Raw genomic sequence first — 17,659 nt, 5'->3', positions numbered from 1 at the left:
AACAATCTTAGCTTTGCAACACAGCGAATAATTTGCCGGTATACACATGAAATGACTACATCTGAGTTATCAGATGTCATTTAACACATTTCGTTTAGTTGTTGTTTGGGTCAATGAGTTGTAAAAGTTGTAACTGCGACTTGCGGGGCGCTAACTTGTGGGATTAGTTTGCATGTAGCCCGACTGCGGAGGCTGACTTCGGTGGGATGGGCTGTGAGGTGTTCAAGATGGCGGCGCCCTGTGGAGTGCAGCTACTCTAACAGGTAAACAGGTCCGATTATTAATGTCTCGTGTGTTTTTCTTACTGCGAATCTTAACGCATATGACTTGTTTTACTGCAAACGAGGTGTTCGGCTTGCTTCTCCGCCGATTGAACACGACTGACAGGCAAGATGAATCCCCCGAGCGAGTGTGGGTCGCTGCTGCCAGCTAACGTTAGCTCTTGGCGTTGGGACTGACTTTTTTTTGGAAAGAGCCGGTGATGGATTTAGCATATGTTGATGCTTTAGACATGTATCCGTGGTTATATCTGCGTTGTCTGTGATGTTTGAAAGGGGGTTATCGCTTTGCCAGAGGAAAGATGCTTGCATATTTTTTTAATAATCGGATAAAGTAAACCCAACCCTGCCCATTGTTCTCTGCGAGTTGTTTACGACAGGCAGCAGGCAGCAGCCAGTGGCCAGTCCACATACAGCAGCAGCAGCAGCAGCAGCACTGCTGCTTTTCAGCCTCAGCTCTCAGCCGGTCCGGTCAGGTCCGGTCCGGGCTCGGTCAGACTCTTTTCTGCTCACATTGTGCATGTCACGATCACAGATTATCATTATGGCCTTGTGTGTGTGTGTGTGTGTGTGTGTATGTGTGTGTGTGTGTGTGTGTGTTTGTTTTATTTTATTTTTATTTGCTGCCTCTTTATTTATCCCAGTCAAAATATCTCTTGCAGCTTTATATTTTGGCTGCAAACGCATTTGCATGCACAGTTTTCCCCTGTTATCATGTTAATCATTAATATCCTGCTGTCTAGCATGTGTTCATTCATTCTCCATCAGTTTCTCCTTTTCACCATGGAGACAAAACGGTTCGCTAGTGTCACCGTTTGATACTAGTGAATCCCTTGGTCACATTATACTGGACTCACTGTCGCCATTGCTAATGTCTGTTCGTCATAATTTTCCCAAATTATGATAAAGTTATTGTCTTAGTAGCAGGGGCTGTACGTGGTCATGAGTTCGATGTCTGAGCAGAAACCAAAAACTCATGTCTCTGAAATGTTGTCAATATTTAGGATTGTTATATTTTATTTATTCAGCTATATTTTCTGTACATTTCATTTTCTAAACCCGAGTGTTCTTCTCACTGGCAGGATTAGAATTGGGGGAAAAAAAACTTTATTTATGTTTGTTTTGGTGTCCTGAAAGTAGTACAATGCAACTAATAGGCCTACTGAGTATATGGACAGTAACATTACGGATGTTATTAATATAATTATTATTAATAGTTAACCTAAGCAATTTCTTTAAAAACAAATGACCGGTACCATGAACCCACTGTTCTCAAGGTCCCTATGGGCCATAGGGACCAATACAAATTATAGTGCAATACTACTTATTTTTGGTACTGTTATCAAGAACAATACTTTTTTCAACACCTCTTGTTTGATGAATATGAAGATGTTTTTTTTTTTTTTTTTTTTACAAAACCCTTATTTAATTTAACAAAACATTGGAAGCGTCTCAGTGAATCAGCATTTAATGTCCCAACACAGAAGCAGCCTCACAGGAACTTAACCCAAATAAGACGTAGTCTAACATAAGATGGATATCTCCTGATCTAAATGAAGGCTCCTGGGGTCGGTAAAGCAGCTCTAGCCGCCTGTTGGGATGAGTGAGGGTTTGTGTGATTTTTTTTTTTTTTTTTTCCCCCATTAATGAAGTTAACCACAAGCTCCCACTGCCTAAATGTCTTCATACTGCTTGTTTTGTTCTTCAGCACTGATAAATTCACACACTGGTAATAGTTAGTTGTTCTAGTGTGTGGGATTCTTTTTTAAATTCTTCTATTCTATTCTTCTACATTGACAGCCTAATAAGATATCAACTGATTTTTATAGATATTTTTGGATAAACCCTTTTGCATATTTGCCGGCCCTGTGCTGTAGTTTTTCATCAGTCGTGCAGCTATGAAATATGAGTGAATGAATAGTTCTACTCTTGTGTCTGCCTTTCCATTTACACACACACACACACACACACACACCCGTGGAATTATTCATACTAGAGCTGGGCGATATGGAAAAAAAAATCTAATATCACGATATTATTGACCAAATATCTCAATATCGATATTGCGGCGATATTGTAGTGTTGACAATTGGTGCTTACAAAAAAAATATTTACACAATGACATTTTTGATAAATAATCATCATTTATGTGTATATAATAACTAAGTGGGTAAAGGCAAATAATAGAAAAGCTAGGACAGTCTGGTCAGTCAGCCATTAAAACCAGAGACAGATAACACTTGTGTCATATTCCGATATCCAAAATCTAAGACGATATCCAGTCTCGTATCCCGATATCGATATATTGCCCAGCCCTAATTCAGACACATTAAACAAACGACTCACCAAACATCCCGCTATGTAAACCCAACAGCAACTAACAGCACAATATATTAACCTCATACATATAATGTCCCATGTATGCGATATCTAACAATTGTTAAGCAAATTAAATGAACATATACACAAAGCTAGAAAGTGTGTATGTGTGTGTGTATATATATATATATATATATATATATATATATATATATATATATATATAAACAGTCCTGTATTTTTTTTGTGCATATTAAATTGAGATATTTATGTGAAGAAAGTTAACATTTGCTATAGTCTCTGAATCAGTTGAATTATTGATCTGTATCCTCATCACTGTCAGTTACTCTAAAGTGTAAATACATGTGCAGGCTCATAACCTTATTATTGCTGAAATGATTAGTCACTTAATTGATAAGTTGACTGACAGAAAAGTAGTAGGGCCACACGATTAATCGTAATTTTATCGAAATCGCAATATGGACTAGGGCAATATCCAAATCGTGGGGGGGGGGGGGCAATATTTGTTAAAGGCAAAATATGTGTCAAACCAATCTAAAATAAAGTATTGTGGTGCTGCATAGACATCCCGGCCTATAAATCCTATCCTACAGACAAAAGGATACATGTGGTACAAATCCTCGCAAAAAATCACACTTTAATCATTTTAAACCAAAAACATTTTCAATGAAAATAATGATACAAAAATGATCATTCCCTCCAATATCGCGAATCATATCGCAATCGCAGTATCAGTCAAAATAATCGCAATTAGATATTTTCTTTAATATTGTGCAGCCCTACCGAAAAGACAACATTTTTGATACTTACTTTTAATAATAAAAAAAACAGCATTCTGGAACATCTGCTTCCAGTTTCTTATATATAAGGATTTACTATGATATCAATATCTTTGGGTTTTGGACTGCTGGTCGGAGAGATCAAGACGTCCCATTCTCTGGGAACTTTTTATGGGCATTTTGCTCTATTTACTGACATTTTAATAGACCAAAAAGTGAATGGATCCGTCCAACTATTAATTGACAGATTAATCTGTAATGAAAATAATTGTTAGTTGCTCTACATACTGTTTAGTCCAGTTAACCACTCCTACATTCCCATTTCCTTTCATCCCCGGCCTGCAGCAAGGAGATGGAAGGAAATGTGCTATTTTGCTAACCGAACAGGGCAGTTGGGTGGATGAGAATCATTCCTTCAAATGGACCAAGCAGGCTGCTTGTGTCTTTTTTATTAAAGTGCTTTAAAATATTCACCCAGGAGAGAAGGAGGCTGTTGCTAACAGCTTGCACACAGTCAAATGTTAACTTCCAGTGTGTGTACATGGAAGTGCTCGGGCCGCATAAAGGTCCTTTGTGTCCTCCTGAGCGTTCCCAAGCTGCCTGAGATCACACTGAGGGTTGGTCGTGTTTGTGCCACTGACCTGTTCCTGCAAGAAAAAGGAAAAAACCCAATTTGAATCCACTTTCCACACTCAGACTCCCATGACTGCGCACTTTATTATTATTTTTTATTTTTTTTTAGATTAGTTTCGACTTTATTGTCATTGTGCAGCTTACAAGTAAGTAAACAAAGACAACGAAATGCAGTTTGCGTCCAACCAGAAGTGCAAAAAGAGCAGAAAAGTGCAAAGTGATATACAAGTATAGAAGGGAATTGATAACAGGGAAACGATTGCGCTGTGACCTCTTCACTGAATCAACAAACGAGAGCGCATTTGCACATTTTGATTAGTTATGAATTAAGAGCGGCTCGAGGACATTAATATTGTTTATTCGTTTCTTCCCACAGGGTGTTTTTTTTTGTTGTTTTTTTATCTGACATGTGACTTTAGTGGAACTAAGATAAAATACACTGCTTATTGATTCACTTCTTCTTGTCGCACTCCAATTTAGCTCCTGTTGTCTTAGTTTTGGTAGCATGTGACTGTGTTGAAAGATCGCATATTCTGTGCTAATGAAATAGTTTGTAGGCTTCTCATCCTCTAGCATGTTGAGTGTTTTGGCCAAAGGGTTGAAAGGAGATCTTAGGAGTTGACAAGATGTCTGGTGCTGATTCATTACTCCTGTGTTAGGGAATAAGCTGCTGGGTGCAGACACTCTCCCTGACGATAATGACCTGCCTGTCAGGATTATTCATACCTGTTTTTCAGATGGAGATTTGCAAAGCTCCCCTGACCTCCTTTACTTGAATTACTGACTGAGCGTCTAGTAGCCTCAGTGTATCATAGACAACTTAAATAGACTAATATTCCCTGAAATGTTAACACGTTAGGCCAGGTGGTTTGAAAAGCACATTTTTGATATAGTCAGTATAATAATGTTTAAAAAAATAGCTCTTAAATGAAACTCTTCATTTTGGGCACTGATAGTAAATGGGGGAAGATTGAAACTAGTTATCTTTTGCGGGGTCAACTAGGGTGACCTGACGCTCCAGATGGTTTGTTAAGACAGAACCAGGGTCAAAGGTCAGCTAGCCTATACTGTGAAATCATGTTCTGCAAAAGGCACTTTTCTGGCCATCATTCAACACCACAACTCAGGAACAGAAGTGGTGACACCTTCATCAGATGCTAAATTGGTGTCACTAATCTTGAAACTGTGGTGATTGTAGAGATACTCTGTGCTGCGTGTGTGTGTGTAGCAGCTACTTTTCACCAAAAAAAGGACTTAATACATTTTTATGAAATTCCTTCAGAGTCTACACTACATACAGTGGCTTGCATAATTTTACACACCCATGCTAAAGTTGACTAAAAAGAGGAATAAAAAAAATCATCTTTAGGAAATTGATCTTAATGGCTTAATTAAAAAAGCGAGGAAAAATCCAACCTTTTAAGGACACCAATTTTCTTTGTGAATGAATAATGTATCGTAAATAAATAAATGTTCTTCCTTAAAATACAGGGGGCATAAGTAAGTACACCCCTATGTTAAATTCCCATAGAGGCAGGCAGATATTTATTTTTAGAGGCCAGTTATTTCATGGATCCAGGATACTATGCATCCTGATAAAGTTCCCTTGGCCTTTGGAATTAAAATAGCCCCACATCATCACATCCCCTTCACCATACCTAGAGATTGGCATGGGGTACTTTCCATAAAATCATCTCACAATGCAAATCAAACCAGCTATTAGGCTAACTGAAATAAAACCATGCCAATCTCTAGGAACATAGATACGATGTCCCTGAAGTGAGTTTGTGATTATTTGGCTAAATATTTCTCTTATATGGCCTGGGGTGAGCTCTCTTTCGCGCTGCAACCAACACAACCACTAAGCTTTATGCAATTGAATGCGCGGTCACACCAGTGACATGCAAATGAGCGCATGGCGTCGTTTGTGCCTAAAAGTCCTCTTAAAAACCTAGGGAAAACTCTAGTATGGTTCCGTTATAGTATTCTCAATGAGTCATGTAAAAGAGCCCCAAGCTAGTTATACCCATAGAGTGTGATGTTCACATGTTCTGTGGTGATGTCGAAAAGCATAGTTTTGTTATCAGACTCATCATTCGTTGTGTTTTCGGGGATAGAAGTATCGATGCCTGCCTGCCCGAGTTTGTACTTTCCTGAGAAAATGATTTATTTTCCCATTTCAGTAACCCAACATGTAACCCAACATTTTGACAGTAGGAAAGTCTCAGGTGTAAATAATGAAATTAATGATGGCTGAATTCCATTTAGCTGCTTCAGTTTCAGGGTCCTGGTATTGTGCACGTCGGCTCGCTGTCACACGGCCATGACTTCCTGTGGCACTTGAATAGAACTGAGCCACCATTCATGTTATTGGTAACATCTCTCTTCCTACTAGGACAAAGTCAAAATGTCTGCTGTGAGAAAGGCCGTTGGGAAGGGAAAATTAGTTTGGGCATTGCTGCTGCATATGTTGGCATGTCACCACCCTCTGTGGATCAGTGGAATAGTGTGAAACCATTGGCAGGAATGATTGTCGTGTCACCCGTGCGCACATAAACCCCACGTTGACATATTATCACTGTGTAAAGTTAATAGGGCTATGATGTGTTGACAGCGGACACAGAGCAACATTAGTATTTATTAGGAGTCCTGTTTGTGTCCACCTGGTATATGAAAGTCCAACATTAACTGTCCTTTTTAGTGCTTATTTCCCGACTACCGCACTGAGGGAAACATCTGGCTCTTTAGTTGCTAAACGCTCCAATATGTTCACCAACTTGCCACTAACTTTGTGTGTCTGCTGTTTTATGCTGGCCTACCTTTTATAAATGATTAATCATTTAGGTTTGTCATTTCGATTAGCAGGCTAGGGCCGACAGCGTACAGTTGCTAGTGATCTTTGCTGAATGTGTCAGTTAATCCATTATGGCCAACACACAGCTTGCAGTCATTGTTGTCAGTGGTGTTGAAGCTGTTTGGACCACAGCTTTTAGTCCACTCTCCCCGCTCTTATTGCATCTGTTTCAGCTTCCAGCAGGCACGTTAACCTTTTATTTATCCAGGGAAGTTTCAGAGCGGTGCTCTTTTTCTTTTTTCCACGCCCTTTTCACACAGTCCCACACATACACACCTGGAAGCTGCCCAGCGCATTCTTATCTGTTGGCAACTGAGCAGCTCCACTGGAGCAGTTGGGGGTTTAAGGGCTTTGCTTTGTGCTGCTCTCATTTGGCATAGTATCCCATCACAAAGCTATTATATTGTCAATTCATGAAAACAGTCCTGTTAGTAATTATGGTTCCACCATTGTCACTAATATCCACACCAGAAGTGACTGTCTCATTAGACAAGACAATGTATAAATACAGTACTCTTACTTGATGGTTATACAGAATTTCGTAACCATGAAATGTGCAAGTCATTATAGCAAAACCATTGTGTTCATACTTCATATACTTGATATGCTGTGGTATCACACATGGTTCTCTAATAGAATTCCCTAATGGGAACTGAGGCAACGCCCATCTGTAACCTCCAAAAAATGTAGTTCATTTGATCATTTAGAGGTGTTATTCCTTGTCTATGAGTACATTTGATGAAGGGCTAGCTACCTCATTAAGAACAACACTCCCATTTGTTGCCATGTTGAAGAAATGCCTTTAGCACAAACCCAGCTTCCCAGTACTAAGTTGGTATTATGTGACTGCTAATCCTGAGATCACAGCTCTAACTAATTCTGGGAATTGTTCTTGGTGCAATGTAGAGGTGCCTGGAGACTGTGTTGGTGGGTGGCCCCAGGAGTCCTCCAGGCAGGCAGGGACGGACACAGCGAGAGAGACGCGGCCTCCCCCTCCAGCACTGTCACCATCATGGCCAGGGAGCAGCCCAACGTGGGGGACCTCCTCCCGCTCCTTGAGACCTCCGACCTCCACCAGCTAGAAGAGATCCGAGGCGTCATCAACGAGCATCTCAGCACTGGTAGGGCAGCTTGGCTTGTTTAACACCAACATGGTTTATCTATGTGGGTTCCCTGCTTTCTGGGGAGCTTTGAGATATCGCAACTTTACTCATGAGTTTGGTCAGTGTGTCAGGATCACCCCAGATTGCTTGATTAATGTCCTTTTTTTTTACCATATGTTTGAACAGACTTCTCTTACTACTTGCCTACTACTCTTTCTTTCAAAAACAAACTCATTGAAATTTTCCTTCCAAAGAGCGAGGGTCCATGCTGCTGAACGGGCTGGTGGACTACTTTTTGGAAACAAACTCTGCCCAGGCCATGCATATCCTCTCCTCAGTCAGAGAGCCACACGATAAGGTGAGAAACGCCCCTACACAAGCCTGATGCCCGGTCACGCCAGGATTTAAAACGGCAACATTTTGCATAGTGAAATCAATTCATTCCAGTTGAATCGCCGGGATTAGAGGATCTGCTTGTTATGATGGCATGCCTTACATGTGACGTGGTTCCCATGGGTCCTTGAAAGTTTGTAAATTTGAGAGAGGAAAATCAATGCCTTGGAAGTTTAAAAGTGCTTGAATTTTTATATTTTGTGCAAGAATAGCAATGTAATAGAAAAGTTCTTTTTGATATCTATACATAGATATGGAAGAAAAGTGCAATTCTAAATTAAGTTTCCCTAATTATAGTTTCCTTATTAATTAATAACAAGAAGAAAAAAAACCTCCAGCCACCATAATTGTGTTAAATACAGAGCAAACTCTGCTGTCCCTCCCTCCCTCTCAGCACCTTCTGGACAAGATGAATGAGTGTATGACCAGGCAGGCCTGCCGCCTGCCCACCCTCACCCTGCTCGGCCATGTAATCCGCAAGCAGCCGTCCTGGATCCACAAGATCGCTCGATACCCTCTGTTGCTTTCGCTGCTCAAATGCCTAAAGGTAACGACCCGGTTAGGACTCGGCGAACAAAGAAATCTCCTCGTCAAGGCACTAAGAGGAGATTTCTCTTCCAGCCTTAGAATTGATAGCACATAGAAGATGTGATATTTGGGTAATAAGAATTGGTAGTAAGAATTGTTGGATGGTTTGCCATGAACTAACTTTGGTACACGCATTCATATCACCCTAAGCTTTAAGACTGCTGAATGGAGAGTGTAATAATAGAGGGTGTCGTACGCTGTACCTATCTAAAGCCCCTCACATAGGGCTATCTATATAAATAAAATTGACGTTTCTATAAAAGTTCCCACTTGTAAATACTGGTTAACATAAAGAACTGTTTTGGTACAATGTTCTTCATCATAATGCAGTCCTTCCAGAAAAATGCAGTCTTTTTGTGATTGTTGCGGGCAAAAATCCTTGATTATGCGGCATGTTTTCTTAAAAAAATGTGATGGAATACGCGGGATATTTATGCAGTTTTATGCGATGAAATTGCGGGAACTTGCAAAAATTGCGGGAACTGCGGTTTCATTGTGGCTTCATCGCGGGGTTTGCAGCTTTTCGATGATGTTCACGTCGCGTAATTATGTGACTTCATAACGTTCCCATGGCAACAGGGGAATATGGCTGATTTTGTGTGAAGTAAACGCACCATTTTCCAACTTTTTGCTTAGATATGTGACTTTTTTGCAAGGAAAATGCGGGGATTATGAAATCGTGCAAGCCCCGCATATTTTGCGCGGAAATCGGCAATTTATGCGGCGAAAGTGCGCCGTTTTTGAAAAAATGCGCCCCCCCCCCGCATAAATATGCGGACTTAGGCTGATTATGCATTGAATTATGCTATTGCATAATCACGTTTTTTCTGGAGGGACTGATGTTGACATATTTACCAACATTTTAATCTCTCCCTTTATCACAAACGTGAATACTTGTGTCTCAACTTACCCGGCAGACGGACACGGACGTTGTGGTGCTGATAACTGGAGTGCTGGTGCTGATCACTCTGCTACCCATGATCCCTCAAGCTGGGAAGCAACACCTGTGGGAGTATTTCGACATCTTCGGCCGCCTGGCATCTTGGAACCTAAAGAATCCCGGTAAGAGTTTCCTGTCATGTCTAAGGGATTTTAATTCGAAATTGACCGAGATGAAGTCACAACCTCGAACTTCAAATAAAAAAAAAAAAACTGAATCGTAGCGATGCTGCCACGCCCCCATGTCACGTCCGGTCGGCTTGCCAACATGGATGTAAGCGGAAGAGACAACCTCCGCTTACATCAGAGTCAACCTCCTCTAACTTAGCTAGAGCCATTCAAAAGATAGCACGGCAACTGCAGATGCAGGAGACCCATCGACAGAACTTGAGCCCCCTCCTCTTTCACTGAAGTCGCCGGTGTGGAAGTATTTTGGATTTCCAGTGAGTTATGTTGACAACGTTCGCGTTGTCGACAAAAATGCCACGGTTTGCAAGCTCTGCTATGTGATTGTACCATATTCTGTGTGTTTTACCATTGCACATTAGCCTAGCAGCTAGTGGAGTTTCCTTCTGCTAATAGCTTAAGCCCAACAAAACCGCACGGCTGAATTTTAGCCTGCATGCACGTTTTGTAGCCTAAACAGAGTGGTACATTGCGAACAAAAGTCGGCTAGTAGATAGCATAAAAGTCTAGTCTAAAAATGGCATAGTTGCTGCACTTTTTTAAGTAAAAATTGAGAATCGAACCGTGACCTTAGAATTAAAAATGTAATCAAATCGAGGATTTGGAGAATCGTGACACCCCTAGTCATGTCTCACAAAACATGTCGTTGCTACATGTTTGTAAATGTACACAAAATAGTCGATTTTGATTTAGATCATTTTCAATAGGTCAGCCCCAGATGGTCCTTGGGATGGTAGTCTCGCATTGCCAGACCTTCCTCCACAGCGCTGCGGAGGAGGGTCTGGCTAGTCCACACAGCATTCCGGGATGGGAGAAAAACGTGCTCTGGTTTATTGGCATTTCTTTAAACCAATCACAATCGTCTTGGTCGGCGCTAAGCACCGCACAAAAATAGCCTCGCCAACACAAAGAAAGCGGAAGGTAACGGACACCCGGCCGAAAATGAGAGCCGTCCGGCGGAATTTCCGGCGGCACCTGAACAATCCCAGAGGTGGAACGTCGTGGATGTAGACTATTGGGGTGGTAACTTCTCCCATAAGAACTTCTAGTGCAGCAACGGATAATAATTTCAGAACGTATCCCTATTAATATTGTGAGAAACATTGCCTGGCACTGTAAAAAGGCAACTTAATATTGTATTTACTGCATTATTTAAATCTCATCTACCAAAGAGTCGACCACTCATAGGCTCCTGAATGGATGTTTGCACTCGCAGCCATGCACAGTAGGCAGTTAACTGGAGCGCGAAAATCCAAATTTGGTGAAAGGGGAGGAAGTCTGGGTGGACGAAATAGAAAACAAACTACAAACAAAACTATAACTGGGTTTGCCAATTATCTTGGCAGTTCAAGTTTGTGCTTTATTCCCCTTTTTGATGTTTTTTTTTTTTTTACTCGTTCAGGGCACGTTTCCGAGGTCTACCTAATCCACCTGCACGCCAGCGTATACTCCCTCTTCCACCGACTCTACGGCATGTATCCTTGCAACTTTGTGTCCTACCTGCGCTCCCATTATAGCATGAAGGAGAACATGGAAACCTTTGAGGAAGTAGTGAAGGTGAGGATATTATCCCTGCCGCTCTTTGCAGAGTTTTTGTAGCCATATGATTATTGTTACTAATCTAGATTTTGTGTTTAACCTTTCATTCAGCCGATGCTTGAACACGTTCGTATTCACCCAGAACTGGTGACAGGAACCAAGGACCATGAGCTCGACCCCACCAGGTACGTCCCACACCGCTCCACACCTGGCAAGGGAACACTTTAGCGTTTCGTCTTCTTTTTCGAAGTCTACTGCATCTCTTTGACCAATGGTGCTCTGCTTCGCCGTAGGTGGAAGAAATATGAGATCCACGATATCGTCATTGAATGTGCCAAAGTGTCTCTAGACCCCAAGGAGGCCTCCTGTGAGGAGGGCTACGCCACCATGCCTGAGAACTTTTACCCCCAGATCCACCTGCGACCACAAGACTGCACTTCCAGCCCCTACACTGACCTACACAGCAGCTACGGTCAGAAAACACTTCATACATATCAGGGCTGCTCCATTATAGGAAAAAAAAAAAAAAATCCTAATTATGATTGTTTTGGTCAATACTGAAATCATGATTATCCAATACGATGACTCATTGTCTTTTGGAACGATGTTGCAATTATTGCGGTTAAAAAACAGTGAAACACCTTAAAGCAGGGATGTAGTCAAGTCCACCTTTGTCGAGTCCAAGACCAAGACTAGTCGAGACCAAGTCCAAAGAGATTCAAGTCCAAGTCAAGACCGAGTCGAAATGAGAGACAGTCAATACCGAGACAGTGAAAAAAAAAAAAAAAGAACCCTCTTCAAGACCATTTACTTACCTGTTCAGAATTTATGTGATGTGAGAGACAGTATATCTTCTATTAAGATGATAATTTTGCTTTATTATTTGTAATAATCAAAAAGCAAGTGCAGTAAAACACTATAGGATCAAATTAAGCCGTAATATTTACTTAAAATATAAAATGGAAATGTTCCCATTCTTGAACTTGTTACTTGTCCTGAAGAATTCATAGTACAAAGACATTGTGTCTACGGCCAAAATGAAAATGATTGATACCTGATGATTGAGGTGTATGACGCAGCCAGGTGTATACCAGGCCTCCAATCACGATGCAATTCAACTAATACTAATAATGTTTTCTGAACGAGCGCGTTTCATCAATGGTTTTGTTTTGAAGGAGGAAGTTACTTTAGAACAAAAGCATATAGTGCTGGACTTGGTCGAGACCAATTAGAATATTTGGCGAGTCCGAGACAAGTCTGAGTCCAAATACCAAAGAGTACAAGATGAGTCAGACAACAGAAAAGCGGCTTGAGTACGGACTCAAGTCGGAGTCCGGACTCGAGTACTACAGCCCTGCCTTAAAGTGTGACATTTCCTTTAATCCCGTTTTCCTTTTATTTTACATTCAGAATACAAGACAAAATAAATTAACTTAACTTATTTTAGTGTTTATAAGGAGCCAAAATCGTATTTAATATTTGGATTAATTGCAAAGCCCTTATACACATGCCACTTTAAAGAGCCCCAATGATACTGGATTTGTTACCATAAACACAAGACTATAAACACACATTTTATTTTTATTTAAAAAATATGTTGGCTTTGTTCTCTGCTGGGAAAACTATGCAAACAACTGTTTCTAAATTACCTTTAACTTTGGTATTTCTGTACTACAGTTTCTTGTTAAGTATTGGCCAATATATATACACAGATAATAAACTGTGTATACAGTGGGGCAAAAAAGTATTTAGTCAGCCACCAATTGTGCAAGTTCTCCCACTTAAAAAGATGAGAGAGGCCTGTAATTTTCATCCTAGGTACACTTCAACTATGAGAGACGAAATGAGAAAAAAAAATCCAGAAAATCACATTGTAGGATTTTTAATGAATTTGTTTGTAAATTATGGTGGAAAATAAGTATTTGGTCAATAACAAAAGTTCATCTCAATACTTTGTTTTATACCCTTTGTTGGCAATGACAGACGTCAAACGTTTTCTGTAAGTCTTCACAAGGTTTTCACACACTGTTGCTGGTATTTTGGCCCATTCCTCCATGCTGAGCTCCTCTAGAGCAGTGATGTTTTGGGCTTGTCGCTGGGCAACACAGACTTTCAACTCCCTCCAAAGATTTTCTATGGGGTTGAGATCTGGAGACTGGCTAGGCCACTCCAGGACTTTGAAATGCTTCTTACGAAGCCACTCCTTCGTTGCCCGGGCGATGTGTTTGGGATCATTGTCATGCTGAAAGACCCAGCCACGTTTCATCTTCAATGCCCTTGCTGATGGAAGGAGGTTTTCATTCAAAATCTCACGATACATGGCCCCATTCATTCTTTCCTTTACACGGATCTGTCGTCCTGGTCCCTTTGCAGAAAAACAGCCCCAAAGCATGATGTTTCCATCCCCATGCTTCACAGTAGGTATGGTGTTCTTTGGATGCAACTCAGCATTCTTTCCCCTCCAAACACGACGAGTTGAGTTTTTACCAAAAAGTTCTATTTTGGTTTCATCTGACCATATGACATTCTCCCAATCCTCTTCTGGATCATCCAAATGCCCTCTAGCAAACTCCAGATGGGCCTGGACATGTACTGGCTTAAGCAGGGGGACACGTCTGGCACTGCAGGATTTGAGTCCCTGGCGGCGTAGTGTGTTACTGATGGTAGCCTTTGTTACTTTGGTCCCAGCTCTCTGCAGGTCATTCACTAGGTTCCCCGGTGGTTCTGGGATTTTTGCTCACCGTTCTTGTGATCATTTTGACCCCACGGGGTGAGATCTTGCGTGGAGCCCTGGATCGAGGGAGATTATTAGTGGTCTTGTATGTCTTCCATTTTCTTATAATTTTTCCCACAGTTGATTTCTTCACACCAAGCTGCTTACCAATTGCAGATTCAGTCTTCCCAGCCTGATGCAGGTCTACAATTTTGTTTCTGGTGTCCTTTGACAGCTCTTTGGTCTTGGCCATAGTGGAGTTTGGAGTGTGACTGTTTGAGGTTGTGGACAGGTGTCTTTTATACTGATAACAAGTTCAAACAGGTGCCATTAATACAGGTAACGAGTGGAGGACAGAGGAGCCTCATAAAGAAGAAGTTACAGGTCTGTGAGAGCCAGAAATATTGCTTATTTGTAGGTGACCAAATACTTATTTTCCTGAGGAATTTGCAAATAAATTCATTAAAAATCCTACAATGTGATTTTCTGGATTTTTTTTTCTCATTTTGTCTCTCATAGTTGAAGTGTACCTATGATGAAAATTACAGGCCTCTCATCTTTTTAAGTGGGAGAACTTGCACAATTGGTGGCTGACTGAATACTTTTTTGCCCCACTGTATATGGGTCACGGTTTTCGGTTCTGTACGGTTCTTGTTCTTTTTTCTTTTAATCTTTAACACTCCAGAAATATACTTCAGCATATGATATATAGCTTAATTATCCACAATGTAGGATACAGTATTAAATAATTATATAGTTATATCATGTAATCATGCACAAACTGAATTTGACTTGACTTTAAGCACATTGTTGGGACCCTCTCTGAGGAAAGCTAGGTGAGATTTTGATACAGCAAGAGGGAAGACATTGATGATTTCAACATGCTTTTCCTTTATTTGGAAAAAAAGGAGACTGTGTATTTCCATCTACAGGAACTTATATGCCTTTTTAGCACATGAAGATTCTCTTTTTTGAATAAGTCAGAATACGTTAAACATAAAAACAGTTTACATTGTTAGTTAATTTCCTATCCTGGCCTGGGCTGGGACACAGTCATACGGTTTGATAAAGTACTTATTGGACTTATCATTGCACTTCCAATAACGAGCGTAGCTGTCAGGTCCTCCTGTATATGTCTCATCTCCGTTTTTTCCTGCATCCACCGTGTGTGTTTGTTTGTGTTTGTGTTTGTTTGTGTTTGTTTGTGTGTGTGTGTGTGTGTGTGCGCGTCAGTCGCGGGGAGAACTGAGCAGCCCCGCCCGCTGCAGAGACCCGACAGGATCTAAACTGCAGCCGCTTCAGCGAATTTAGAGTGAAAAAACGTTACAGTACATTGATGTTAAAATGTTTACAGGTTGGCAGGACGGTCTGAAATGTTTTGCACGGTCTTTAGCTGTACGTTTTGTTGGTAACTTGTCCACACCTCTTCTTTCGCGCGAAAGGGAAACACACTGTCTGAGGTCACATATATATATATATATATTTTTTTTTTTTGAGCTAAAATTTGACGCTAATATTGGACAGGTCAATGTTTAATTCATGCTCTAAAATTGACACTCCCTTACAACCCAGTGCAGCAAGTGCAAAATGAATCGTTTTTAATAAGTAATGAGAAACAAGTAAAGAACGCTGATGCTTTTATATTTTTATCAGACAACTTCCCTTAACACAGAGTACAAGATACAACAGGAAATGACACGTACAGAGTTATGACAGGAAGTTGCAATCAAGGTTTTGGCTCCTCATATATTATCATGTTTACCATGACAGTAATAAAATAAAACATGCTATCAAGAACAAAAGCTCAGGTGTGGATGGAATAATGTTTTCGATGATTTAAGTTGTTAGGGGCGCCTGGGTAGCTCAACAAACAAATTTAAAAAAAATTGAAAAGTACAGTACATACAGAGTAAAATCCAAGCGGGTTGTGTGTAAATATGAGGATGGGGTCATTTTACAATGATTGCAAGCTGGATTTATGTCTGGGAATCTCTCTGATAACTTCTCTTTTGTCCAGTGAGCCCGATGCAATATTTTACACTGTAGTAGTCCATGTCTTGCACAGATAGAGAACTGGACTCTTTTTAGTATTGCATCCCAAGTTTCATCATGTATAATCTCACCTACATCCTGCTCCCATCTATGTCTAATAGTGGCAAGGGACAGGGTGTTTTGGGAAAGTGCACTATATAGGTTGGATATTATACCTTTTAAACGACTGGACAGGCGCCAATAGAGAGTCAATATCAGAGCTTGGGGGAATTTCTGGAAAGTGAGGCAGCTGTTTACGCATAAAATCACGCAACTGTAAGTATCGAAAGAAGTGTGTATGTGGGATAAGAAATTTAGTGCGCAGTAGCTGAAAAGAGGCAAAGAAACCATCTATAAAAAGGTCATGCTGGGTGCGCAGTCCCCTGTTTTGCCACTGCAGAAACACATTGTCCTGAAGGGAGGGAGGAAACGTGATTTGCATGGATCGGGGATTTCAATGAGTAACTATGCCATCCATAGTGCCGACGGACCTGCTTCCATATTTTAAGTGTTGTTCTGACCAAAATATTTCTTGTATACGGGGCGGTGTCTGAGGCTAGAAGTGCATAGATTAATGCTGACAATGTGGACGGGGCACAGGATCTAGCTTCAAGAGCGCACCATGAGGGAGCGTCGGCACCTGGATCCTCATATAGCCAATGGAGAATAGGTCGAATATTAGCAGCCCAATAATACAACTGAAAATTGGGCAGAGCCATACCACCTAGCACCTTTTGAACGTTGTAAATAGGCTCTGTTCAGTCGCGGACTTTCATTATTCCAGATGAAGCTGGATATAAGTGTGTATAGTCGTTTAAAGAATGACATGGGGATATACACTGGGAGACATTGAAAAAGATATCCATATTGGGCAACACATTAATTTTTATAGCATTTATTCTACCAGCAAGTGACAGATGTAGAGGCATCCAACGTTTAAGATTCTGCACTACCTTAGTTACTAGTGGGTTGAAATTTTCCTTGAAGAGTCTGCCTATACTGTTTTTAATTTGCATCCCTAAATATGTAAACTGATCATGAGAAACCTTAAAGGGAAGTGTGTGAAAAGAATAAGTGCGGGCTAGGGAATTGATAGGAAATACCTCACTTTTCTGAAGGTTTATTTTATACCCTGAGATTTTACCGAAATTCTCAAGGATGGAGAGGACCCTGGACATAGAGATGTCCGGGTGCGAGACATACAGTATCATATCATCCGCATAGAGCGAGATTCTTTGCTCTAGCCCCTCTCTGAATAGGCCAATCATTATAGTATCCTGCCT

The 17,659-nt window shown here is 40.8% G+C and overlaps 1 protein-coding gene across 1 annotated transcript in view; it reads left to right on the top strand.

Annotated features, from left to right (window-relative positions):
• The window catches only part of tsc1b (TSC complex subunit 1b), a 49,020-nt gene continuing 31,361 nt past the window's right edge, over positions 1–17,659 (top strand). Inside the window, exons 1-8 of the mRNA XM_078271058.1 lie at positions 1–263; positions 7,791–8,005; positions 8,242–8,345; positions 8,775–8,927; positions 9,886–10,030; positions 11,496–11,650; positions 11,744–11,817; positions 11,926–12,104. Of these exons, the coding sequence (XP_078127184.1) occupies positions 7,897–8,005; positions 8,242–8,345; positions 8,775–8,927; positions 9,886–10,030; positions 11,496–11,650; positions 11,744–11,817; positions 11,926–12,104 (919 nt within the window). The 5' untranslated portion in view covers positions 1–263; positions 7,791–7,896. The remainder of the gene's footprint in view (positions 264–7,790; positions 8,006–8,241; positions 8,346–8,774; positions 8,928–9,885; positions 10,031–11,495; positions 11,651–11,743; positions 11,818–11,925; positions 12,105–17,659) is intronic.

The sequence above is a fragment of the Sander vitreus genome, chromosome 16 (assembly GCF_031162955.1).
Source record: "Sander vitreus isolate 19-12246 chromosome 16, sanVit1, whole genome shotgun sequence".
NCBI classification, from domain to species: Eukaryota; Metazoa; Chordata; class Actinopteri; order Perciformes; family Percidae; genus Sander; species Sander vitreus.
The sequence above is the reverse complement of the archived record's forward strand: the minus strand, read 5'-3'. Positions and strand labels throughout refer to the sequence as shown.